The sequence below is a fragment of the Salvia splendens genome, chromosome 6, assembly GCF_004379255.2.
Source record: "Salvia splendens isolate huo1 chromosome 6, SspV2, whole genome shotgun sequence".
Lineage (NCBI taxonomy): Eukaryota > Viridiplantae > Streptophyta > Magnoliopsida > Lamiales > Lamiaceae > Salvia > Salvia splendens.
The window spans coordinates 4126118-4152837 of NC_056037.1; the positions used below are offsets into that span (position 1 = coordinate 4126118).

The 26720-nt window shown below is 37.7% G+C and overlaps 2 protein-coding genes and 1 pseudogene across 2 annotated transcripts; 1 reads left to right on the plus strand and 2 right to left on the minus strand.

Annotated features, from left to right (window-relative positions):
* The first annotated feature begins 9431 nt into the window (after positions 1–9431).
* Positions 9432–10126, plus strand: LOC121806953 (preprotein translocase subunit SECE1-like). The gene has a single exon (XM_042207133.1). The coding sequence runs from the start codon at positions 9556–9558 to the stop codon at positions 10030–10032; it is 477 nt and encodes a 158-aa protein (XP_042063067.1). The 5' UTR covers positions 9432–9555; the 3' UTR covers positions 10033–10126.
* A 2467-nt stretch (positions 10127–12593) lies between these two features.
* Positions 12594–19348, minus strand: LOC121806223 (annotated as a pseudogene).
* Positions 19349–19795: 447 nt separating this feature from the next.
* On the minus strand, positions 19796–23050 carry LOC121808430 (FRIGIDA-like protein 4a). Its single transcript, XM_042208914.1, has 3 exons — positions 22024–23050; positions 20744–20919; positions 19796–20581 (listed from the first exon to the last, which is right to left on the minus strand). Exons 1-3 carry the CDS (start codon positions 22904–22906, stop codon positions 20102–20104), a joined length of 1539 nt encoding a protein of 512 aa, XP_042064848.1. The 5' UTR covers positions 22907–23050; the 3' UTR covers positions 19796–20101.
* Positions 23051–26720: the final 3670 nt, after the last annotated feature.

A 26720-nucleotide genomic window follows, 5' to 3' on the forward strand; every position in this document is an offset into this window, starting at 1 on the left:
GCTACCGGCCTTACCCGATCGACGACCAAGATGCCTCCGAAGGGCTATACGGGTGGACACCCGAGCCTAGAGCGAGGTCGAGCGGCCCCTCCCAAACTCCGACTCCTCCTACTCGCGGTGTCCGCACACCGTACACTCCGGCGGAGATGGATCAATTGTTCAAGGCGTTCTTGTCAATCTCCGAAGATCCTGAGGTTGGCACGAACCAATCTGACGATCATTATTGGTGGCGCATCTGTCGCCGATACAATGAAAACTGGCCGGCGGGAACAATCGTGCGCAACGAGAGTATGGTGCGCAACGCCATATACAGAGGCACAGAGCCAACGAAGATTCCAAAAATTCCAGGGGTATTACCTCCAGAAAGAGCGGTCGGCGGGGGGCGGCCGGAGCGAGGTCGACATCATCAGTTCCGCCTTGTCGACCTACCAATCCATGAACTACAAGTCGTTCAAGTACCTCAACATTTGGCAGGAGTCGCGGTCGCATCCGAAGTATAGGGGAGGCGTAACATCCTCCTCTAGCGGCTCCTCAAAATGGTCAAGGTCGGTATCCCTATCCAACGTCGGCTCCGAAGACGTGGCTAGCCAACTTGCCAGAGCTAACTTGGGTAGCCCCGAGGCCTGCCCGAGCAGTTCCCAACGCCGACTGCAAGGAAGGAAGAAGGCGGCGGCCAACCGCCGTCGCGCTAAGACTCCATCCGGCGATGCTCCAGAACCCGCTCATGTTCCCTATGCGCCACCTCCACCCCCCACCAACTCGTTGTGGGCGATTTTGGCCCAACTCAATATGGCCGATAGGTCAACTATGACCCCGCGCAACTTCGATCGCATGAGACCATGATATTGGGTCTCCAAAAACAATAGGGGGTAGTGCCGCCGGATGAATAGTCTTCCACGAGGGTATTTTTAGCCTTTAATTATGTAATTTTTAATTTTTAGGAGTTTAATTATGTAATTTTTTATTTGTAGGAGTTTAATTATGTAATTTTAAATTTGTAGGAGTTTAATTATGTAATTTTAAATTTGTAGGAGTTTAATTATGTAATTTTTAATTTTTAGGATTTTAATTATGTAATTTTTATTTTTTAGGATTTTAATTATGTAATTTTTATTTTATTTGTAATTTGTAATATTATTTTAGTTTTTTTAATGAATTTTAATATTATGGAAATATTTTTATTTAAATTGAATAATAGAATGGTGGGACCATTGTACTCGTCCTTGCGGAAGAGCATGGCTGTGGGTGTTGTGCTCTTGCCTAAGAGCAGACAGAAAAAGTGGGGGCGGGCCCACAACCGTGCTCGTTGGTAAGAGCATGGTTGTTGATGCTCTTAGTTCATTGCATTTAGTGCATCATTCGATCTCTGTCATTTTCTATTTCGCGTTGATTTTTACGTGTCATTATTTTTCTGGTCTGAAAATAATGGGTATATATAATGTAGGTCTTATATTCATAAATTTCCATCAAGTGATCAAGGGAACATTTCGAGCTCTTCATCAGCTTTGAATTGATATATCATGGAATTATTCCAAAATAGTTAAATATTAATTTATAAATTCCGGAATCATTATTATCTCACACCCCTTTACTCAACTTGAATCAATCATTTTGATACACTTTGTATAGAAAAATCAATTATTTGTGTAATTTTGTAAACATTACACGTTCGATTACTTAAATTTAATTAAATTGACTCGAGATTGCTTAAAATTAAATCGGCCCAAAATTATTTAAAACTAATACTCCCTCCGTTCCACACTACTTGCACTTATTTCCTTTCTGGGCGTCCCAAGTTATTTGCACTCTTTCCATTTTTAGTAACAATTTATACCTACAGCCGTAATTGTTGACTTTGTCTATCACTCATTCCTTAATCTCCGTGCCCAAGAGGAAAGGTGCGAATAGTGCGGGACGGAGGGAGTACTATTTATTACAAAGCGAAAGTTGAGACTAGTTTTAGGTTACACAGTCCCAAATGTAAATATCCATCACTTAATCGAACAATATTCATGTCAATCATTGAGCATCACTAAAGGGGTACAATTTCTTTTGATATGTAGAATCATGAAGCATTATAGTTAATTATATAGTCATACAAATGTCTGCCATTTACCAGCCAAAAAGATGATTATATTTTTGCACCGAATATTATGAATTAAGGTCATCAAATCATAATTTCAAACTTTGTAATATTAGGTGCTCACGTAACTACCTACATTGAATGTATTTGAGTGCCATTCATGCATTTACGAATAAAATGTCACATACAACATTATTTGTGATATATGGGGTATAATATTTGCATAAAAGGGATTTTTTTATTAGGTCATCTGCAACGCTGTCTCTTATTCGTCCCTTAACTATCTCTTAAATTACTATTCTTGGGCTACACTGTACTTTTTTACTCCGTCTCTTAACTAAGGGACGGAACCTCCAACCCTCCATCTCTTATCCGTCTCTTAAATTACTATTCATTCAATTTCATTTTTTATTTTTATTTTCAACAAATTTAATTAATAAAAACACACTTCATTAAATAAAATAAAATTACAACATAAAATAAAAATACAACTTAAAATTCAAAAAATAAAAATTACATAATTTAAAATACAATTTTATAGAAAATAAAAAAAACTACTCCGCCGGCGAATAATCCTCCGAAGGCGGTGGAGGTGCACTGAAGCCACCTGGAGGCGGAATACCAAGTTGTCTTGCCTTAAACTCAATTCCGGCAAGATAGGTTTAGTATTGGGGAGGCGTCATGCGGGAAGTGTCCGTCATTATGGCGATCATGTACATGGACATTAAATGGTTGATTTTATTGTAAATACAATGACTTTAGTATATTCTATTGACGGACTAACCAAATTCATAAAATAAAGCTTTTTGTTGTATATACTATTATTTAAAGTTAGAACTGAGAGATGGTATTGAACGTATAAAGTCATTAGAGCGTCCACAACCATGCTCTTGCCAATAAGCACGGATGTGGGCCCAGCCTCACTTTTTCTATCTGCTCTTAGATAAGAGCACAACACCCACATCCGTGCTCTTCCGCAAGGACGAGCACAAGGGTCCCACCATTCCATTATTCAATTTAAATAAAAACATTTTCACAAAATTAAAATACATTAAAAATACCCGGAATAATATTACAAAATACATAAAAAAATTAAAAATTACATAATTAAAATCCTAAAAAATAAAAATTACATAATTAAAATCCTAAAAATTAAAAATTACATAATTAAACTCCTAATCAATAAAAAAATACATAATTCTACTCCTAAAATAAAAAAAAACACTACTCGTGGCCGAATTTCACCCAAATGTGTTTGATTAGGTCTTCTTATAGCTCAACGTGGGTTCAGGTATCGCGCATAATGTGTCTTGTTTCGATCCTCTCACCCACCGTCGTATGCACACCTCGGCGTGGGGGAGACCTCGCGCTTGAGCTTTCGGCTTCATCCTCGTCGTAAAAGCTAGCCGCCCTCGGTCCTTCGTCGGCTATAATCATGTTGTGTAAGATAATACACGTGTACATGATGTCGGTGATATTTTTCACGTACCACAGCCGAGACGGGGCCTTCACAATGTTGAATCGGGCTTGAAGGACCCCAAAGGCTCTTTCGACGTCTTTCCGCGCGTACTCTTGACGCTGCGTAAAAAGAACTCGTCTCGGGTCTTGCGGGTTGCTGAGCGTCTTCACGAAAGTCGACCACCTTGGGTAGATACCATCGGCAAGATAGTAACCCATGTGGTATACATTTCCGTTGCGTTGAAGTCGATCGCCGGTGCTACACAATTCAACACATCATTGAAGAGGGGTGAAGAATAGAGCACGTTCAAGTCGTTGTTGGATCTGGCAACACCGAAATATGCATGTCAAATCCATAGGCGGTAGTCGACGACCGCTTCAAGGATAAGTGTTGGGCCGCTGCCTTTGTGGCCGCTTAAGTGTTTCCCCCTCCAAGCAGTCGGATAATTCTTCCACCTCCAATGCATGCGGTCAATGCTGCCAAGCATACCGAGAAAGCCATGGACTGTTTCGTGAATACGAAGCAACCGTTGGCAATCATCGGTGGTGGGTGCCCGAAGGAATTCATCACCGAAAGCTGTACGAACGCCCTCGCAAAAATTTTTAAAACAAAAGATTCCAGTGGACTCACCGACATGCAAATACTCGTCGAAGAAGCCGGCCGTTTGCCCAGTAGCGAGTTGTCGGATGGCACACATACACTTCTGCAATGCTGAGAGACTTTGTCGACCAGCTGCATCTGGACCTGTTTGGAAGAATTCAACACGGGCAGACAATGTGTTGACAATACGCATAAACAAGCGCTTTGACATGCGAAAACGGCGCCTAAAGTAATCTTCCAGAAATCGCGGCGGGTCGGCAAAATAGTCGGCAACGAGCCTTTCGTGGGCTCCCTCCCGGTCACGATGGATGTAGCGGCGGGTTGATCTAGTTGGTTGAGGAGGATGGGCGGGGGTATTCGCTGCGACATATGCTTCATAAGCGGCACGATGTTGTTCGTAGTATTCTTGTTCTTCGCGCTCCGCTTCCGCAAAGAGATGGGTGAAATCCATTTGAGGTTTTGAGTGAGAGATGAAGGTGTAGATATTAAGTTGTATGAAAAATATGAATGAGAGAAGAATGAAAGATGATTTGATGTGAAAAATGGATGATGAATGTGTGTATTTATAGATGATTTTGGGGGAAAAAATATTTAAAAAATATAGAAAAACGGGCAAAAAACGACCATTTTTTTGGGATTGGGAAAGTATTTTTTTTATTTTTTGGTATTATTTTCGATTTAAAAAAAAAATTCCAACGGATATGCCGTTGGCCAATCACACGCTACCACGTCGCCTGCTCGCTGGCACGGACGTGCTCGATGCATCGAGCAACGTCGTGCCAGCGGCAAGAGCGCAACGGCGGACAGCTCCTCCGCGCCGCTAGCACGGACGAACGGACGAGAACATGCTCTCCGTTGTGTTGTGGATGCTCTTACCTTCACAGTGAAATTAACTGTAAAAAAAATTTAAATTAAATGAATATTTCAACAAACATGAGATTCGAATCATAATGTGACACTCTTGTTCAAGGCAACAAGATGAATCCAAGATAAACCTTCTTGGTCGAATAACTAAAAATATATTCTTACTCTCATATTAAAAAAGGAGATTTTTGTTATTGTAACAGCGTAAGAACACTTGCATTGAAAGTACAAATTAATTGCATTCATGGTGATGATAAATTGTTTTACCTCTTCTAGTATTGAGCCTACATTCATTCAAAAAACTTGACTTTTTTTCACTTGTAGTTGTAGAATTCTAACATATGTGCTTGAATTTATGCAACAAAGTGATGAATCCATGTTAGATTTTCATGATCTAAGGGCCAAAAATGATTCCTACTTAATTTTTATTCTAATAATGATTTTATTTTGTATTCTTATATATATGCATAAATATAAAACAGTGGAAAGGGAATTGGAGAATGTGATCCATTGTTTGATGTGGGAATATGACTCATGGAGGGGTCAAATTATAGGGGTACATTTTAGGAATGTATGCACCCCACCAACAACCAAACCCACCCCATTATAGAAAATACTAAAGTCTAACCAATATACTACTATATCATTTTCGCCCCATACATATATTAAATAAATTTTAATATTTAGTATTGTTGTTTTATTTTATATTTTCTTGAGATGGGGTTTGGCACCCTACTTTTATTGGAATATTATCTGAATTGTCAAAAAAGATTATTACGGAAGTCGATATTAGCGTCTTCGAATGGTAATCCAGCAAATAATGTGATGCAAAAATCTTTTACTCAATGATAACAAGAAATGTCCAGAAAAAGAGGAAGAAAATGTGAGATGATTAATAGAAAGTGAAAGAAAAGATTAAAAATGTCTTAACAAAAGGTATATATATTACTACTACTAGTTGTAAAATATATCAAATGGTGTATATTATCGGTATAGTTTATTTGTAAATATATAATTTTTAATACGTATATATCTATTCGATTATAGCAAAATCCATATCAACATTTTTTTGTATACCCTCCACTGTTTATAAAAATACTGATCTTATACTATAGTCTATAGTTAATTATAATGAGACGGAGCATACATATCAGATTGTAGGAGGTAATTTTATAAATCATAATCAAATTTCAACCATCTTTGGTATAGTATTTAATTCTATATTATTTCATGTACTAAAACATATAAATAAATAAAAAAACAAAAACACATCATTATATATATGCGGCGTGTATGACTATTATGTAACACGTCCTTGTAACATAGTATAACCAAACATGTCATAAGAAGAATAGATGACTAAATTAATAGTAATAAAGATGCATTTCTTTTGAAAGAGTTAAAATTGGTCGAAAATAGCAACTACATAAATAGTGATGCATGTTGGCATGACGGCTATGTCCAAATATATCATCAAATCTGTCGGTTGGGTTCAAATTCTTCCTATAGTTTTTGGCTTATTTAAAAAATAGGTGATCAATCCGTTGACCAATTAATTACATACCTCAGTAGTTTTTACTTACTTTTTGATCACACACCAATGCCAATATATCACACACTAAATCACCATTAATTCTAATAATCCATAGATTTATAATACTTTTATATTCAAAAGTGGAATTCATTTTGGTCCATAATTTCTTCCACGCTAGGATTACTTTCAAATACAATGAATCGCACTTATTTTACATCAAATAGTCCACGTGGCCAATTAGGAGGGCGCCGAATTTTCTTCAAGGTCGGCTTTAAAAGAAATCATTTAGAATTTTTATTAAATTAATATTGAACTAGCTGAATTGAACTCTAATTTATTAGTAAGAGGAGAAACTTTCCACCAACTATGATAAATTTTATCATAGTTGCAAAGGGAACATTGCTCACATATTATGACCATATTTCGATCCAATATAAAGGGAAATATTATGTTTTCTTTTTTGAAAAAAAAAATCAAGATTTGGTTTGGAAAAGGAGGTGGGGGTGTTAATTGTAATGTGGAGATAAAGTAGTCATCTTGTTCAAATAGAGGAGGCAGAATTTCCAAAGATGAGGTGAATTTGAAACTTTTGTTTTTAATAAAGACAACATTCATGCATGATTCATATTTGTCAAAGCATTTTCCATAGTCGGAATTAGCAGGATTATTATCCCTAAATTTTAAATAATTAGTCATTTTCTTCTAGATGTGACGGTAATTCAAGCGTATACATTTGGGCCCATATTTTACTAGTCAAAGTTTGATAATCGTGGTGTTTTTTTATAAGTGGGCGAGGGGTTTAAACGTAATTTCAAAGATCAACCACAAAAAATTACTGCGTATCTAATTTTATGAATAGGCTAGTTAGTTGACAACTGAAATTGCACCTATTTTTAATTGAGATTTTCAGCTGATAAAATAAAAAATTGTACATTGACACAATATGAAGAATTAAGTTAATTCAAGTTCATTTCAAAAAAATTTCAAAATAAATTACTAAATATAAGTCATTTTCGAAACACATAAAGAATCACAATATTTTTGTAATACTATTTCTTTCTTTCTTAACAAATTACTATTATTCTGAAAAAAAGTCTCATTTATTTTCGTTCTTCATTGATGGATAATTGTCATTATAAATTCTGTCACAAAGTCTTATTGGGCTTTGAGATGGATTTTTGGTCTATTCTATGGATTTACATATTATTAACCCACAGTTAAAACATGTCACGAATTTTGTAGAAGGAGGAGTATAGTATTATTGGAACACTTATTATCCATTAAATATGAAAAATAAGTTATGAAAATTAAATAAAAACTTCAATCATGGTCACTACTAAATCCAATATTTTATTGTATCATTCTGCATTATATTAATTTATGTTGCATCTATAAATAATCCTTCACAAGTGGAATGGTAATAGTTCACTGTCGTAGTAAAGGTTTGACTTAATAAGAGTGGAAATTGAAGCCGCCGCAGCCCGCAATATATATATATATATATATATGTAGAATAAAGTAAATGGTGTTTTTTCCAATGAAGCAATGATAAAATAAGAAAAGATTATCACATGGCCTCCAAATGGGTCGATTATTTAGGTGAAACATTACCATATTCAATGCATCAAAATAAAGGGCCTCAGATTAAGAGCTAGCTGGATCCTTGTAGCAAAATTTTCAATTTCGTTTGGTGTAAAATGCACTAACCGTCCACACAAAATGATTAGACATACAAATTTTAATAAACAAATAATAAAATAGTATAAAATACCCTCTAAACAAATACATTTTTCCACTTGTGTCATTGAGGTTATTTTAGGCATACACAAAATTAGTATCAAAAGTGATATTATAATATTTTCTCTCATTCTCTTCACTTTTTATATTATTATTATTATTATTAATCAATACTAATATTATTATTGTGATATTATAAATTAACAATTTTTTAAGTATCACTCAAATATACTTAATTAAAAATTACAATCATAATTATATTTAATTATTATTATAATAATATTATTGTTACAATACTAAAACCTAGTATTAATTAATAAACAATTATAGTATAATTATTTAAATTATGAATCATATAATATTATATAATAATAATAATAACTACTATTGATATTATTATTATTATTTTATATTAAACTAATAACTAATCAAGTCTTAATAAAAATTTTAAATTGTGAATTGTATTCATAATGATATAAATAATTAAATATTTTTAGTTAGGTATTTCAACCCTAAAATGAGTATAAAATAATTTAATTAAAAATAATTATTAATTTAATTAGTTTAAATAATTAATTTAATTAGGTGTTTTGTTCTTGATTTATATTGTGAATGCAATTAGATGTATGTATAAAATACTAAAAAGAAAGAAGAAAATTAAGAGAAAAGAAAAAAGAGGAAACATAAACCATGGAGAAAAAAGAAAGAAGAAAGGAAGATAAAATACTAAAAAGAAAGAAGAAAATGAAGAAAAAAGAAAGAAGAAAGAATAAAGAAGAAAAAAAGAAATCACATGTTTGGTGTAATTGAAATTTTTAAAAGTATCCTTCATAATAAAAAATTAACATTTTTGGTACATAGAATTATTTTTGTCACATGATACCAAAAACGATATAAAATAAAGATCATGTACTATTTATTTAGTTCATTAAAAAATAAAAGAGATAGAAGAAGAAAGAGAAGGCCACAGGAAGAAGAGGATCTAGATTCTAGATACAAAACTTTGGCTCTGAGTTTTTCACCTAAGATAGTAGCTACGGGTTACGGTCGCGTAACGTGGGAGATTTACATGACCCCACCAAATCGTGACCCTCTAAGCAAGAAATTATGAATATTAATTTCGACCACATAATCCGCCCTATCATTGTAATGAGACTTGGAATTTGACGACATATATTCAAGATGAAGATGAAAAAGAAAAACTTGATATTACTAATATAATGCTATAGACAAAATCACAAAATTACAAAATCACCCCACTTTCCTCACAGCCAAGCAATGGCAATTCCAATCGCCCGGTTCCGACCCTTGTTCCCCTCCGCCTCTCCAATCACCACCGCTCCGCCGAAATCCACCACAATCTTCCTCAAACACGCCCCAAAATTCCCTCAATTCGCATCCAATCGCCGCCGCGAGTTCACCAGCGTCCCCAAAGCCTCCGCCGACGACGAGAGCTCCGCCGCTGCCGCCGCCGAAGCGGCGGAGGAGAGCAAGGAAATGACGGAATTGGGGAAGGAGATAAAGCAGGCGATGAAGGAGAGAGAGGAGGAGAAGGAGACCGGATTCGTGAGCGGAGTGATTGAGGAAATTAGGGAAATCGAGTGGCCTGCTTTCGGCAAAGTGTTGGGGACGACGGGAGTGGTGCTGGGGGTCATCGCCGGATCCAGTCTCGTTTTGCTCACTGTCAATGCCGTTTTGGCCGAGATTTCTGATACCGTTTTCGCCGGAAAAGGTGTGCAGGATTTCTTTGGATAACCCATTGATTTCGAGCTTTCCTTTTAGTTATTTTTCCCCTTTCCTTTTTTTTTTAGCCTATTTTGTTTAGCTTATAAGATTGATTATTTTTCCACCATTGCCTCATACCTCATAGTTGACGCGAAACTTTTCGGAGTTTAAAAAAGTGACGCCTCATACCTCATAGTTGACGCGAAACTTTTCGGAGTTTTAAAAAGTGACGTTGAGTGTGTTAAATAAATAGATAAAAAAATACGATAGAGAAAAAAATAGTGAAAATAAAGTAAAAAAAGTAAAGTAAAAATGAGAAAAAGGTTTTAATATATGAAAATGACTCAATAAGATTTTTAAAATAAAAAAATGACTCAATTATAAAGAAAATGAAGAAGTACTAAGGACATCCATAACGCGTCTTGTTGCGGTCCCTATCCCGTCTCGGAGAGACGAGACGTCAGCGAGACAGCGTTGCGGGCTCCGTCTCGTCCCCAGCCCGTCCCGTAACTCGTCTCGGAGAGACACTCGGCGAGCTGTCTCGCCACGCGCGTTGGCGACGTGGCGAGTTGCGGTTTGTCCGTGACGCCCACTCGCCGGCCCGCGAGTGGGCGTCGTTTATTTCCGTTGAAAATGTATTTTTTATTATTATTTTTTTAAATCGGAAAAAATTCTAAAAAAAAAAAAAAAAAAAAAAACCAAAATTATACTAGCCGTTTATAGCCTTTTTTACTAATTTTTTTTGAATTTTTTGAATTTTTTTAAGTCTCCAATCACTTCTATAAATATCAAATTATTCCCACAAATTAATCCACAAAAAAAACTCTATATTCTCACTCAAACACTCTACATTCTTTATCTCAAAACATTATTCTTATCCCAAATTTAATCCATTCATGGATCCATTTGAGCAAATGCGTCGAATAATGGAAGAATCGCTAGAAGAAAATCGACGTATGGAGGCGGAGGAAGTCGCACCGCCCCAAAGGCGATCCCGGACTTACAACTCTTTTCTTCTGCTTCTTTGAGTTTTAAATTATGTATTTTTTAAATTATGTGTTATTTATTTATTTTTTTAGGAATTTAATTATGTATTTTTTTAGGATTTTAAGTTGTAATTTTATTTTATTTAATGAAGTGTGTTTTTATTAATTGAATTTGTTGGAAATAAAAATAAAAAATGAAATTGAATGAATAGTTAAGGGATGAGATGGTTAAGAGAAAGTTAATAGATTGAGGATTGCAGGTATTGTCTCTTAGTTAAGAGATGGAGTGAAAAGTATGGTGGGGCCCATGAATAATTAAGAGATGAGACGATTAAGAGACGGATAAGAGACAGCGTTGCGAATGACTTAATATACTACTAAAAGATATGTTAGACAAAATAGAACCAATTCACACTGAAAAGCTTCATAGTTAAGTGAAGGTAAACTTATAAGAGTAATTATTAATGTGATTACTTTATCTTTACAATAGTTAGTGTGAATATTTTACAAATTAACTCATCTTGTATGCTTAGTTATAATAGAACAGTTAAAAGAGTTTTTTTTTTCCAGTTATCCACACCCAATAAATGCTTCAATCTATCGAATATTTCTCGTCCAACTCCCTAGTTAATCAATACAATTCTTTTTAACATAAGATTTAAGAAAAGTAGTATTAGTCAGTGGCGAAGCCACGTTGGTGTCATGGGGCGGCCCTAGTCCCCCATCAATTTTACTTTTACCTTTATATTTTGTATTTAAACAAAAATTATATATATTGTTTCTCGTTGCTTTATACTTTTTGAAATATACTATCACTATAGTCATAATAAAGAAATAAAAAAAATTATTATATTTTACTTGTTCGTATAGTTTATATTTTCGTTGATATTTTCTATGATGACATTTAAATATTATAAAAAATTCGTGTCCATCCATTATACTCCCTCCGTTTCTTCATAGTTGAGGCAAAATATTTCGGCACAGAGTTTAAGAAATGGATATTGAATGTGTTAAATAAATAGATAAAAAGGTAAAAGAGGAAAAAAAGTAGAGAGAATAAAGTATAAAGTGAATAAAGTAAAGAAAATAAAGTAAGAGCGAGTAAAGTAAGAAAGAAAAAAAATTACTATATAGAGAAATGACTCAACTCCGAGGGAACTTCCCAAAATGGAAAAATGACTCAACTATGGAGAAACGGAGGGAGTAGTAAAAATTGAAAATATCGATTATTTTGAGCTTCCAACATCGCGAACATAAAAAAATCCTATCATTGTTAACAATAATATTGGGCACCCCCATCGTAGAACTTCTGGCTTCGCCTCTGATGATAAGTGCTACTACTAATATTCTACATAAATCAGCAAAAATCAGCAAAATAGAACAATAACAGATAAATCACACAGAACAAACCTATTCAGATGTGAGAGATTGTAACAACCATGTATAACAAAAAAAATTTAAATAAATACCAAAAACCAGCCTTAAATTTCACATACAAATAACTCTGAAAATCCTACATAAGTAAGCCTGCATTTCAAAACTATTTACCCAGAACACAATCTTCCGAGAAGAATATTAAAATATGAGTATTAAATACATTTTGTCTAGATCAATACACAGTTAATTTATCAAACTCATAATTTTTTTTAAGAGCGAATTACACCATTAGTCCCTAGCTTTTGTAGTGTGTTAGAAATCTCAACATGTATAAACTGCGTGATACATGGAGTACTACCAATTACAGATCCTCATACAACACTAATCAAGTGAAAAAAAAAGAAAAAGAAAAAGAAAAAGAAAGTGTGTATCTGTATCTGTATATACAAATAAATAATGTATCTATAGCCATGCCTTAGCTAGTTATGTTGCTACCGGATTTGGAGTCACCTTGCAGACCTCGACATGGAAGCCGCAGTCCCATGAGGACAAGCAACCACGCGCGCTGCTGTTCCGAGAGTCGGTCCCTGGGGCCCTTCACCTCCACGAGCTTTGCTTCGCCTCTGTAGCAGTCGTGGAGACGCCACAGCAGTAAGTCAGGCATGCCACTGGACCAGCTCCGGTAACCCTGAGCCAGATGTCTGCAGATGGATGCAAGGCACGCACCTCCGATGCATTTTGCAGCAACTCGAAGATCAGCCAGTGAGTGCTTCTCCCAGTTCACCCCTCGACAGGCAGTTCCAACATGCAACTCCCACGTCGTGATGATCATCTCCTCTGCCATGCCATCTCGGATTTTCTCCAAGTGAGCTTCTATGAGGCTCTTTCTGGTCTCATAGAAGCTATCGGTCCCGAGATCCAAGGGTGCAGTCTGAAATTTAGTCGGAAAACATTTGGTACATCAGCAAAAACGACATCCCACATCAAGATCCCAAAAATGGTAAGCCAAATGCCACTCTCTGCGTGAACGCCTTTCCAACCACCTCCTTCCCCGGCATAATACTGTAGTGCAAGCTCTTCTACTCCACATCGTTCCCCATCCTCACCGTAGAAGATGCTCTTCGCCCCTATTTTACCATTCAATGGTCTTCCTTGAACATGAACCTGATTGTTGTTAGACCAAAGGCAGTCAAATTAATGGGATGGATTGAACTAATACCATGGTAAGAACATATATGTTTAGACTTGTACCTGAACAATCTTCCGGTTGACTGAATTAGAATAACTGGGTATTTTCCAGCGTCTTGGCGGTTTACCCAACCGCAGCACTCTCCTTTGCAGCGCTACTCTTGAACCAGCATGAACCCATGGATCATGTAAACCACCCTCAGCTACTTGCAAGCTGTCATCTACACGCCCAAGATGTTCCAAATCAACAGAGAGCCGTAATGTCCAATATCCCCTTCTTCTATCTGAAATGAATGTATTTAGTAGTTGCCTGAGTAAATCAATGGCCTCCGTGTACCTTTCAAAGCACGATGCAACTTCAAAAGCCATATTGCAAACAAGATTTTCCAAAAGCACCATTTAATTTGATTAGCTTTGTAGTAATAGATGCCAATTTAATTTTCAGTTTAGAGCTTCAGTGGAAAGAAATGCAAAGGAGCAGGCAGGCATAAGAGTTCGTAAATTTATACACCATTACCTCTTCTCACGTTCAAGAAAGGACACACCCAATAAGACCACCTTCGAGTACACCCATGAGGCTGAGAAATGAGATAAAAAGGAGTCCTTTGATCCACCAGTAGAAGATGTATTCTCTGTCGAACAAGTTGACATGCGCAAAACAGATATTTCTGTGCAGCTTAAGACCAACTCCATGTCGTTCTCGTCAAGAGACTCAACCATAATTTGTGAAATTTCAATTGCCTATAATTATAAAGTAGCCCTCAAAAAAAGGAAATGGTCTGATGTAAGCAGCTGGGAATCTGAGTCATCAATTAAGCATACCTCTTCATAGGATAGCACGTCGCTCCTATTTGGAAAAATCGGCTCTGAGATTATACATCTATAAGAAGGATATTTTACAATACCTAAGTCCACTAGCAAAAAGGCTGACAGATCCTGCTCTCCGTTGAGGAAGAAAAGCCTCTGCAAGGGGAACAAAATTAGATTACAATGTACCATTCAAGAGCGTCTTAGACTAACTAACAACTTGAAGTGACATGAAGATAATCACCTCAGCTCGCCATACAAGAAGTTCGGCAAGTGGAGATACTTTTACACAGGAACCAGTTTTAGCTAGAATAAAATCTCGGAGGTCAAAACTGAATGAGAAATTGCAGAATCATGTGAGAGATGAAGACAAATTTGACAGATTCATGATGTATATCAAAGTTACCTTACCAAGGACCACTTGTGTTTGATGATAGCAGCAAATTAATGATGTCTTGCTTCCTTGTACCATGAATCCGTTTCTGAGTTTTAGTTGAAACAAAGAAAATCAGCAATTAACAGGAAACATCATGCATATGCATCTGCCGACTATTAGAAAAACTACAACTCTCCAATTAAGAAAAAGTTCAAGCGGACACACCAATCACCAGAGTGTTATCCTTCAAGTATAAATCACGTGGAAGAAATTTCATTAGTCTATAGTTTAAGAAATTCATAGAAAGCCCAGAAGAAAAAATTGAAAGACCTAGAAGCTGCTGGATACCAATCACAGATTCGCAGAACATGTAATTTGAAAGGGTCTAGACTTGAGAGGAAAAGGATACTTTCCAAGCAACCAACAAAAGGAGGCAATATCCTTTTGTGATACAAACTAAGAAAAATCAAATGAATCAAACTAATGGTACCACCACCATCTAAAATACAGAGTTCTGATTAACAAGGGAAGCACTTTGTACTAGAACATGAAATGAAAATAAAAAAGAGGAGAAACTTTTACCCAGATGAACACATTTCCGAAACAGATTAGGAAACATTTAGATGTTCATATGGATTTTACACTCAAAATGTATTTTGAAGCTCGCAATTTTTTTCTTGATAAACTAGATAAGGTAGCTGGACCTAATCATGAGATGTACGACCCGTATCTGTCCACACAAAGTTCTTTTTTTGTGTAGTCATCAGAAGCCAAATCAATTTTGGAGCATAAGCTATGGTTCAAATACATCTAGAATAAACCATCCGTTATGATCCTCATGTATTGCACTAATGAACTGGAAGATATCTGGAAAGTAAGCCATATGATGTCATATTGTTAACAAACTGTAGATGAGATGTCACCCAAACACAGAGCAAGACAACCTACAAAGACATGAATACACCCATTCCTAATCTGTGTCAGCATTAGGCATGCAAAGTTCAGTGTAAATGCAAAAAAATATATATGAAGATTCAGAAAAATGCAATTAGTGGATGGATGCTCAAAATAATAGGCACAATTATAAATGTTTTTGTTAATCTTCGAGTCACCCACAAACCGCTGCCTCAAGTAAAGGCGTATACTGTCATAAATTTAACATTTCCATCACAGTAAGAAATTAGAGTTAACGGTAAAAGGATTAGCTCAAACCACTAGAACTCACTCCATGCTAGAATTGGAACACAAAGATAGTGCAATCCGGTTACAGAAGCAAACCATAGGCTTTTGTTTTCATGTCTATCTGAAATTTAGATACAGAAACTAAAATATGATATTAGGATTTAGGTGAAACATCAGCATTGGTGGGTGAACAGAAGATTAGTTAACATCTTCGTCTCAATGCTGCTACACATTGCAAACACTAATGCCGCTCAAAAGACATGACAAAGCACAAACCTTGTTAAGCAGTAACAGAGCTTCCCGCAGCTCATCAACATTTAGTATGTTCAAAGCTTCCTCTAAGTCATCCTCTTCTAGTTCATTCCTCGGCAAAAATGAGCACAGATACCCAGCTTCTATTGAGAACAACAAAATTATTATAATGAGCTTTTTGAACAATGGTATAAAATAACTGGATCAGTTAATAACATATAAACAATGCAATATCTACTAAACCAATTTTTACCTACAAGCCCCTTAATTGCTTGGTTGTGGTCAGCTATCTCAGGATATGACATACTAGACATCCGAAACCAGGGTCCTGAGGGGATAGACATATCTCAGATTATCAAGTAGTATGCTAAAATGAAAAATCTGTAAGTTCCCATTTAGAAAGAGATAGATGGACAAGGAAGTAATGGGGAGGGGGTTAAAGCAATTACAGGGACATATCAACAGGAAAGTGAACACTCATCAACTATGAAACTAATTACAGCATCATGACATCACTCACAGACAACCAAGAAGCATACACTTGACTGAAAGAAAGTTGTCAGATTGGCATAAAACCTTTGCGTGTATACAGCCGAGGAAAGAGTCTTTTACTATCATCAGGAAGCGAGTCAAATGCTTCTGTAGAAAATAAAATAATCAAGACCCCATGAAAAAGGTACCAGATAGGTAGAGAAATTACTATATTTCATCAAAGAAACAAGTCACTAGTAGGTACCTAACAAAGACACCTCGTTGTCTGTGAAGAGATGTCGGTTACTCTTTAACACCTCTTGTATAAGCAATTCCAGGTTACGCCGATACCTTGTCATTCCAGATGGATCTGATTTTGCAAGTTCAGCGACACGTAAAACATGTTTCCATATAGTCTTAAATTCTTGCATACTATTGCAATATTTTTGGTCGCATAATTCCACATTTGAGCATACAATCTGAATTGGAATAGCTGTGCGAAGATCTTGTGGTACAGAGGTTATACTGCCCTGCATATATTCATTTAAATCAAAAGAATAGCCAACAACAATCAAGAGATATGATTTTCTGCATTTCCTACATTCTCTTTAGTTGTTTATTATTCTTTATCAATTATTTGTTTGAGTATAGGGAGTCTAGTATTAGTAATAGCTCAATAGAAGAGAAAAATGTCTTGGGTTTAGTTTTAGGATGGTAGTACCATTACTACCATAGGGCCTCTTTTGAGGATTATCTTTTGTATTTTCTATCATCTTCATTCTTCAATCTAGTCATTTGTTCTCTGTTCTTCTCTATTTTCTGTTCTGTTTCAGTTAGTTTTCCTGTCTCTACCGCATCTTTTCTATCAACTACCATGTACCCTATAAGCTCCAAGTATAATATGATAATTGAGTGATTTTATATCTTTGGGTGACATTTGAACCACTAGAAAGAGTGAAGATAAAAAAGAGCCTTCTCCAATCTCATTGGTGAAATTGGTGGGTTTCATCTTCGGTGTAGGCATGGAGCATGAGGCAAGAGATGAAATAAGGATCTCTACAAGGCTTTTAGAAAGGAACTTCACAACAGTGGCTTATTATGCAATTCTATAACAAGACAAGTCAATTTAAGTACATCCTCAATCTCTGTAATTATAAGCATCTTTTGCCTTCTGTTAATGTAATTGGAACTTCCATATAACATATCTAAAATGTGCCTACTTTTCTGCACCAACATATTTACAAAACTTTGTGCAGGCCCAGTCATAGAGGCCATAACTATGAAGCTGTTCAGAGGAACAAAAGTTTTATCTTTGCCAAACATAAAAAAAGATTGACCCTCAGAGGCTATCAGAAATTTCAAGTATACAGAGGTTAATATTTCACACAAATAAGAATTGCCAACAAAAAAACAGAAAACAAAATATCAGTATGTAAAGTATGTACCACAATATAGCTGTTTTACCTCAAAGTTAAAGTGGAACTTCTCTATTAGAGGAGACAAGTACTGGGCTAATTCTCGCGGTATGTATCCCAAAATGCTATCAGATCCACAATCTACACAAAGTACCTGGTCATATATAACACTCTTTTATTGGTAAATTAAGTAAAATAGGAAATAATACAAAAGTTCAACAAAATTAAACCTTGATAGCATTTGGATCATTAACATTCTCATGGTCTCTAGAGAGGCATATCCTTGATTGAGGATCTATTGACTCTCTACATCCATACCTACGGCCAACAATGAGAGTTGGAATAACAACCTTAGAAATGTCATAATCATCTGAAAATTCTTCCACAACATCTTTACACCCATCGCCAATGTCACATGGTAACGGTGGCCAGGCAAATTTATCACTAGCAGTGCCTTTGCAAATAATTTTTTCTTCAGGATTTGCAGTCGAATCGTTTTCCAAACCCTTGTTAGCATACTCATCAGACCAGCCCAACTCATTTGAGTCACGGATCGAATCTATAGCGGTCATTTCATCAGGCACGCTTGGAATAACTAGTTCATTGGGTAGCTGCGGAGAGTGCAATTTAGCTTTGGACCTTGAGAAGTTCAACTGAAAAAGGGTGGCCTGGCTGAGTTTCCGCTTACTTCCTTTAGGAGCAAGGCAATCATCTGAAACCATTAAACCAAATAACTCAAATCATAGCTCAAACGAAAAGAAATATGGCGCAAGATTTCGATAAGCCTACACTTACACCTCACCTACATGAGAATTGATGAGGGCATTATCCGCGCCGGGAAGTGCGGCCCCACAGACAGGGCAATTCACGGATTCTGCAGCATCGGCGTCGGGTCTTTGCTCATGTGAATCTCTCTCGACATTTTCATTTCTCTCCAATATGCTCGAAGAACTCTGCCATTTCACAAAAAGAAACAATATTTATGCATTGATAAAAAGCACAGAGAGTACACCACCTTATATCAAATGGTAAATAGATAAATTGGTCGACAATTGAATTGAAAATTTGAAAAATCAATGAATTAGGTGCGATGGCGAATGTATTAACCGGAGAGGGAGAGGGAGAGGCAGAGGAGTGGAGCAGGGACCGGCGATTGGGGAGAAATCGGCGTCGTTTGCCGATGACTCTGAGCAAGCTTTCGCGCCCAGTAAGCATTTGCGGAGACTGGCTTGGGTGAAAGCCCTAAAATGTGCAGTCTATTTATACACCCAACCAAACAAGCGGGAAATCCCATTTCTTTATTGGGGAAACGTTTATTATTCCCAAAATATAATCAATTTAAAACAATTATGTTCTCAGCCAACCTCTCAAGGTATACTTTGTATAAGATAAGTTATTTAGTTTTGTGTGAATAAGCTAATTTGGGCGAGTGTTTAGAATGCTAGATAGTAGATACTTAAACCTTTGTTTGGATATATTGATTTATATTTTTAGTTTAAATTATAATTGGATAAAAATCCCTTAGCAATGGAAAAATGTAGTACTCCATGCAGTCAAATAATTTGAATTAGTTGTCAGAATTTGATTTTCAATACAGATTAATTAACCCATTTAATTGATGGATTATGTATACGTCAAAAATATATGGAACATCCACGCTCAGTTGTTGATGTTAATAGAGAAGTTGCAACAATGGAGAAGTGTATTACTTAGAATAGCAAGATTCAGTAATCAAGAAGTTAATCAAAATGCATGTAATACGCTGCATTAAAGGAGAAACATGGTTCCTAGTATTAGTAGTTCCTCGTTACCGTTGGTTTCTTAATTACTTTTCACAACCACCTAAACTACCCAAGTTTTTTCAACAATCAGAAAGATTAATACAGTCTTCCCTTCGTCAAGGTCAGTAATTAAAAGATTAACACACCATAAAAAGCTACCATTAAAGGCTAGTGAGTACAGACCATTTGCAAAATAAACATTTGGATTTGGATTTGGATTGTTGTTGTCATCATCATATCAGTAGTCGCCCCCAGTCATGTCGATCAGTAGTAAGCTTGCTGGTAAGCAGGTGCCATCCCATTGCTGTATCCGCCGTAGGCCGGGAAGCTCACCGGAGAGACAGGATATGACCCCACGATGGCCGGAGGGGGGGCCTCCGGGGAGTATACATACGAGGGGCTTCTGCTTCCGTATGGGAAGCTTGCTGGGTATGCCGGGACAGCAGTTGGAGAATACTGGGTGTGTGACGAAGGAGACCTTACGTATGTCGGGGGAGACGGGAATGATGAGACGTAGGCATTGGTCGAACGGCCGGCCTTGGCTGGAGGCATGGGCCCTCCGGTGCTGGCACGTGTTCTCTTGGCTGCTGGGCTCGCTGGCTTCTTCTTCTCGATCTTGACCTTCTCTAATTGCTCGAGGCGCTTCTTGAGGTCTTGCGGTGGGAACTCAGCCTCGAGTTTGTATTCTTCGATGCACTTGAGAACAGCGCGAATGGCCGATAGCTCTTTCTTGGCTGCCATATGCTGTTTGGGAGAAATGGGGTCAATGAACATTGGAAATTTCGTAAAAAGACTTAAGACGGTCTCACTCTGCCAATGCAGCAGTTCGAGTACAACGTCAAAAAGGAGTCGCAGAACTTCCAAGTTAACAACAAATCAGTATTGGGGCTCGAAAGAAAACCTCACCGATGCACGTCCCAATTTGTTGGCATCCTCCAAGATGGATGTAGCTGTCTTTTTTGCATCTTTCAGAAAAGCCTTCAACAGCGGGACAGGGGGGAATTTGTCAGCTAGACCAACTTCATACGTAAAGTGAACAGCGTCAACCTGTTGTCCCCTTCCAATCAATTCTTCAATCATATCTGTAGAAGGCATCAAAGCACAGAGACACTACCGATATATCATAGGCATTTGTCATACTAAGATCACAAAGCATCTATTGCTAAGCATAATCAACAAAGATAAATGAAACAAGTGAACAGGACTCAAACTAACTTCTAATGTAAATTCAGCATATGTAAAGTAACTATCGATCATCGGTAATGAGCCAATGAACAGAAATAGAGCCACCTGTCTGATGCAAGTAGGAAAAATACCTCTCATAAACTTCTACACCAGATGGTAAGACTTTCAAGAAAATCAAGGAACCCTATGACACATCACACATGTGATGCAAATACAAATCCAGGTACACCAAGAGAAGAAAAAATGATGAATAAGATCCTTATGCTCAAGTCTAGGCAGCAGGAGCTAGGATGCATCACAACAAAGCGACAGTGCATCCGATGAAAACAATGAAAGTAGGAAAGCCACTAACAGAACTCAATATCATCTCTCTCCAAGTCTAGTTCCCAGAATTTTAATATATCTTGCTATCTATGCTACAAACGACTGCATACCAATAAACCATGCAGGAACAAGATGAAAACGAATATATACATAACAAACAGATTATAGAACAAGAGAGCCTCACAGTCACAGGGCTGCTGATAGTAAAACATTATGGCAATTGTCTCTTGGGATATATGCTCCTGACTACGATATCCCAAACAGGAGCAAGACTAGCATAGTAGCAATCCATATCCCATCACTACGATACCTAGAGACTACAATATGTTCACGACAAAACACTCAAATCCTCAGAAACTGGCCCTCAAATTTAAGCCACAGAATCTTGCCAAATGAAGTAACATAAGAAGGTCCATTCACAACACATATATTCACCAGCAAAGCTGGGTTATCAAATCAACGATTGCCCCCATTTCCACTATACCAGAATAAGCTGAGCCTCAGGCTTGCATTTCCACAAATTACACCATAAGATCCAAGAAAGCCCTAAAAACTCACAGAACTCCCCACCTCCATCTCAAGTAGTACTCATCTACACTAATTTCACTAAATCCACACACAAAATTTCATGAAATGAACAAGAAATGATTGAAAAAAGTCACTAGAGAAAATTTTACCGGGCATCTTATCACCAAGGCCGAGAGAAACGGCGAGCTTCGGCATCTGCTTTCTCCACGCAGAGGCGACAACGAGTTTCCTGTACAAATCAACATCCGCCTCCTTCACAATCCCGAATGTCACCAAATGCTGCAAGAAGGTGTGCACATCTGGCGTCTTCACATTCTCAATTCCACCCCTCTCCTCCAGGCTCCTCTTCCACGCCTCCGCTATCTCCTCTGCCTTCCCCTTGATGCTCGGCGTCACCAGCATCCTCTCCTTCCCCAGCACCGGATCCACCATAACCGGAATCAGCGTCTCCAGCAGCAGTACGCAAGCCCACCCCAAATCGTAGCCATTGCTAGCGCTGCTTGCCACCGGAAACACCTCCGAGATCGCCTCGAGCACGAACCGCGGCGGATCGACGCAGCTGGACAGGGCTTTCGGCAGCTCCGATCGGAACAGCTCGAGCTCCTTCTTCCGCGACGTGACGAAGATCCAAAAGTCCTTCGCCGCCATCCTGCGGCAGAATCCCCTCAATTTCAGCAGCAAACCGTCAGAATCGTCCACCTCCGCCTTTTCCTCGTCGCCGGAGAAGAAGATCGACATCTTCGTGGCCTGCTCGAGCGTCTCGTACGCGATGGAGAGCGATCTCGAGATTGACGAGTCGCGAGAGTCGAGCGCCTTGAGAGAGTGCTGCGTCTCCTGGTTTAGGGCCTCCACCTTGGCCTTAAGCGCGTCGGATTTCTTAATTAGGTCCTGCTCGAGGGTGGTGAAGTGGTCGGAGAGCTCCTTCCAGAGGAGAGTGCAGCTAGTCATCAGCGAGGTCTGCCGCTGGAAATCGTCGAAACTCGGCAGCGGCGGCGGGTGAGTCAACTCGCCTGGATCGGGTAGCGAGCCCATTGTGATAAACGAATTTGGAGGTTGAGTCAGAGAAGTCGGTTCGAAATTAAAACCCTAGGGAAATTGGAGAGAGAGAGAGGGGGGGAGGAGTGAGAAGGTGTTGGTGGTAGGGAAGATAAAGTTAAGAGAGAGAGAGAGAAAGGAGGGTGATGAGCTGGCGGATTGTGAGGGAGACGGGTGTAAATTGTCGGGTGAAACTTTTGTGTTGAGCTGCTCGAGGCTTACGTCAGATTGAGGAAGAATTGGGTACAAATGAATTGGACTGTTCATAATTTAAAAAAATATTTATTTTATTTTACTTTTATATTTCACGAACATTGAACACTTTGGCCATCCACAACGGTGTTCTTATACCGTTCTTATACCGTTCCTTAAACCACTATTTGAGGGCCCCACTGTACTTTTTTACTCCATTCCTTAACTAAGGAACGGAACCTGCAACCCTCCGTTCCTTAACCGTTCTTTAAATTACTATTCATTCAATTTCATTTTTTTTTTATTTCCAACTAAATTCAATTAAAAAAACACACTTTATTAAAAAACAAACACACTTTATTAAAAAACAAACACACTTTATTAAAAAACACACACACTTTATTAAAAAACACACAACATTAAAAAAAATTACAACTTAAACTTAAAAAAATAAAAAGCACACAATTAAAATCCTAAAAAAATAAAAAGCACACAATTAAAATCCTAAAAAAATAAAAGTACACAATTTTAATAATTTCATCCGCCAAAATTTGCCCAAATGTGCTCAATTAGATCCTGTTGGAGTTGGGTGTGGGCACTAGAGTCGCGTGTCCTTGCACGAATAGATAACCGTTCTTGTATAGACGGATGCGCTCCACTTCGAGGCGGACTACTTGCGGTTGAGCTTCCGAGGGATTCGTCGTCGAACCAATTTCGCGCCTCGGGTCCTTCGTCTTGGACAATCATGTTGTGCAAGATTATGCACGTATACATGATGTCGACCATGTTTTCCATGAACCACGTACGAGCCAGGGCTTTGATGATGTTGAAGCGCGCTTGGAGAACCCTGAACGCCCTCTCCACATCCTTGCTAGCAGCCTCTTGCTTCTGCGCAAAAAGAGTCTGCTTTGGGTTCGCAGACCCACTGCATGTCTTCACGAAGGTAGGCCACTTCGGGTAGATGCCATCGGCGAGATAGTACCCCATTTTATAAAGCCGGTTGTTGGCGACGAAGTTGATGGCCGGCGCTTTACCATCCAAAACTTCGGTCAAGAGGTCGGACTGGTGGAGCACGTTTACGTCGTTGTTCGACCCAGGGACCCCGAAGTACGCGTGCCAGATCCAAAGGCGGTAGTCGGCAACGGCCTCAAGTATAACGGTTGGGTGGGTGCCTTTGTGGCCGCTCGTGTAGGACCCCTTCCACGCCACCGGGCAATTCTTCCATTGCCAGTGCATGCAATCGATGTTGCCGAGCATCCCGGGGAATCCGTGCACTGTTTCGTGAAGGTCGAGCAGGAACTGACAATCGGTCGTGCTTGGCCTCCGGAGAAATTCGTCGGTGAAGGCTGCCCGGACGCCTTTGCAGAATTTGAGCAAGCACATTCGCCCAGTGCTGTCCCCGATGTGGAGGTATTCGTCGAACATGTCGGCCGTTTGTCCAGTCGCAAGCTGGCGGATTGCTGCAGTACATTTCTGCAGCGTCGTGTGGCTGGGACGGCCGACCGCGTCGTACCCTTCCTGGAAGAACTCTTCCCGGGCTGCCAAAGTATTCGCGATGTGAAATATAGGTTTCCCCATGCGGAAACGGCGACGGAAGTACGTATCTCCCCAAACCTGGTTATCGCAGAAGTAGTCGCGTACTAACCTTACAGCGGCTTCCTCCCGGTTACGATGGATGTACGTACGGGAGCGTCGTTGGGGCGGCGCGGCTTCTTCGGCCTCCCGTCGTCGATCTTCTTCAAGTGATTGTTGCAATATTTGACGCATTTGTTCAAAAGGATCCATTAGTTTGATTAAATTTGGGAGAAGGAAAGCAGAGTTGATTTGAGATGAAAATTGGGGTGGAAATAGAGAGGAATAGATGTGTGTTTGTGATTGAAATGGGTATGAAATAGGAGTATTTATAGAGTAAATAAATAAAAAATAAAAAAAATACAAAACGGATATAAAAAAACGTCACATTACCGTTGCAAAAAAACAAATTTATTAAATTCGAATTTTTTTAAAAAAATTGAATTATTGCGTCACCGGGACGAAGCCCACTCGTGGGGCAGCGAGTGGCTTCACGCGTCGAATGGGAGGCCGCCACGTCACCTCGGCGCTTGGCGGAACGGAACGCGACACGGCATAGGAACGGCATGGGCACGGAATGGAGACGGAACGGAGCCTGCAACGCGTGCCGCCGCGGAACCGTTCCGCCGGAACGGTCTAGGAACCGCAACGGCACAGCGTTGCGGGTGCCCTTATAAATTTATAATTCATTCGTCTCATTTTAAAGTCCCGGTTACTTTTACCCACTCTTTGTATAAAAATAATATAATAAATAGTTAAAATGAAGAAATTATAAAATAAGAGAGAGAATAATATTGAAAAGAGTTTAATATGAATTTTAAGATTTTATTTAATTTTATTAAAAAAATGATGAAAATAAAGAGATATGTAAAATAAATTTATTATATATCTCATTTATTTTCATAATTTTTTTATAAAGTAAAATAAATTCTTAAAATTCATAGTATTAAATTAAAATGATTATTTTAAATGATGGATGGGGGGTTTTAAATACTAGCATAAAAGTAATTGAATCAGGTGGAGGTGTAATTTACGGTCGACGTATACAAGAATGTCTGTAACATGTGGTAATAGAATGTTGACTTCTACAATTATCTTTGTCGGATAAAAGAAATTACGGAGTAATAAAGTAACAATAAATACTCAACAAATCTACATGACCAAATTTTGTATAACTAAAAATTTATTTATTTGAAAAAAATATGTTTATTTATGTATTTAATTAAAATATATGAATGCATATATAGTACATGAAAACTGTATAATATTGTGGTCATATATTTATGATTTGTGTATAATTTTTTTATTTTTTGGAACCATAAATGTAATTAGTGCATACTTTAAGTCAAATTTTAAAAACAATAGAAAGAAAATTCAAATATAAAAATAAAAAATGAGGTTAAAGGCTAATAAGTCTTTTTAACTTATCCACTTACTATATTTATTATTTAAATATATAATTAATACATCAAATTATTAATATAACCTTATTTTGGTTGTACAAAATTTGGCATCATTCATAAATACTAGATTGTCGAATTTAGTGTCTTAGTTTTCGTTAAAATGTCCTCACTACTCTGTTGAATGCTCTGCAATTTTTGTTTTTGTTCATACCAGTGGTGTCAGTTTGATAAAATTTAGAACAGTAATGTGTGGGTGGTTATCACCGGTTTTTTTAACTGATTTTATCCACACAAATTTGTATAAGTAGTACTCCATCCGTCCCAAAGAAGATGGCATAGTTGGAAGAAGACATGAGATTTTAAGAAATGTTATTTTATTTGTTAAGTGACGAGAGAAAATATAATTTTATAATTGATGTGAGAGGAAACTTTTTCCAAAATATGAAATGTGACATCTTTTATGACAAACTAAAAAGGAAAGTGTGACATTTACTATGAGACGGAGGGAGTACAATTTTCTAGTTTTGGATTGGCCAACCGTTGATTGTAGTACCAAATTTTTTTGAAAGAAAATTTGCACTAGTAGAATCGATAGGAAAACTGAAACTACTAATCTGGTTGATTGGTTCCAAATGAATCGATGA

Excerpts from the sequence above, each read along its gene's own strand:
- LOC121806953 (XM_042207133.1), top strand. The coding sequence starts at position 9,556 with ATGGCAATTCCAATCGCCCGGTTCCGACCCTTGTTCCCCTCCGCCTCT.
- LOC121808430 (XM_042208914.1), bottom strand. The coding sequence starts at position 22,906 with ATGGGCTCGCTACCCGATCCAGGCGAGTTGACTCACCCGCCGCCGCTG. Across the intron at positions 20,920-22,023 it reads CCTTGGTGATAAGATGCCCG|ATATGATTGAAGAATTGATT; the intron begins GTAAAATTTTCT and ends TGCCTTCTACAG. Across the intron at positions 20,582-20,743 it reads ACAAATTGGGACGTGCATCG|CATATGGCAGCCAAGAAAGA; the intron begins GTGAGGTTTTCT and ends TCTCCCAAACAG.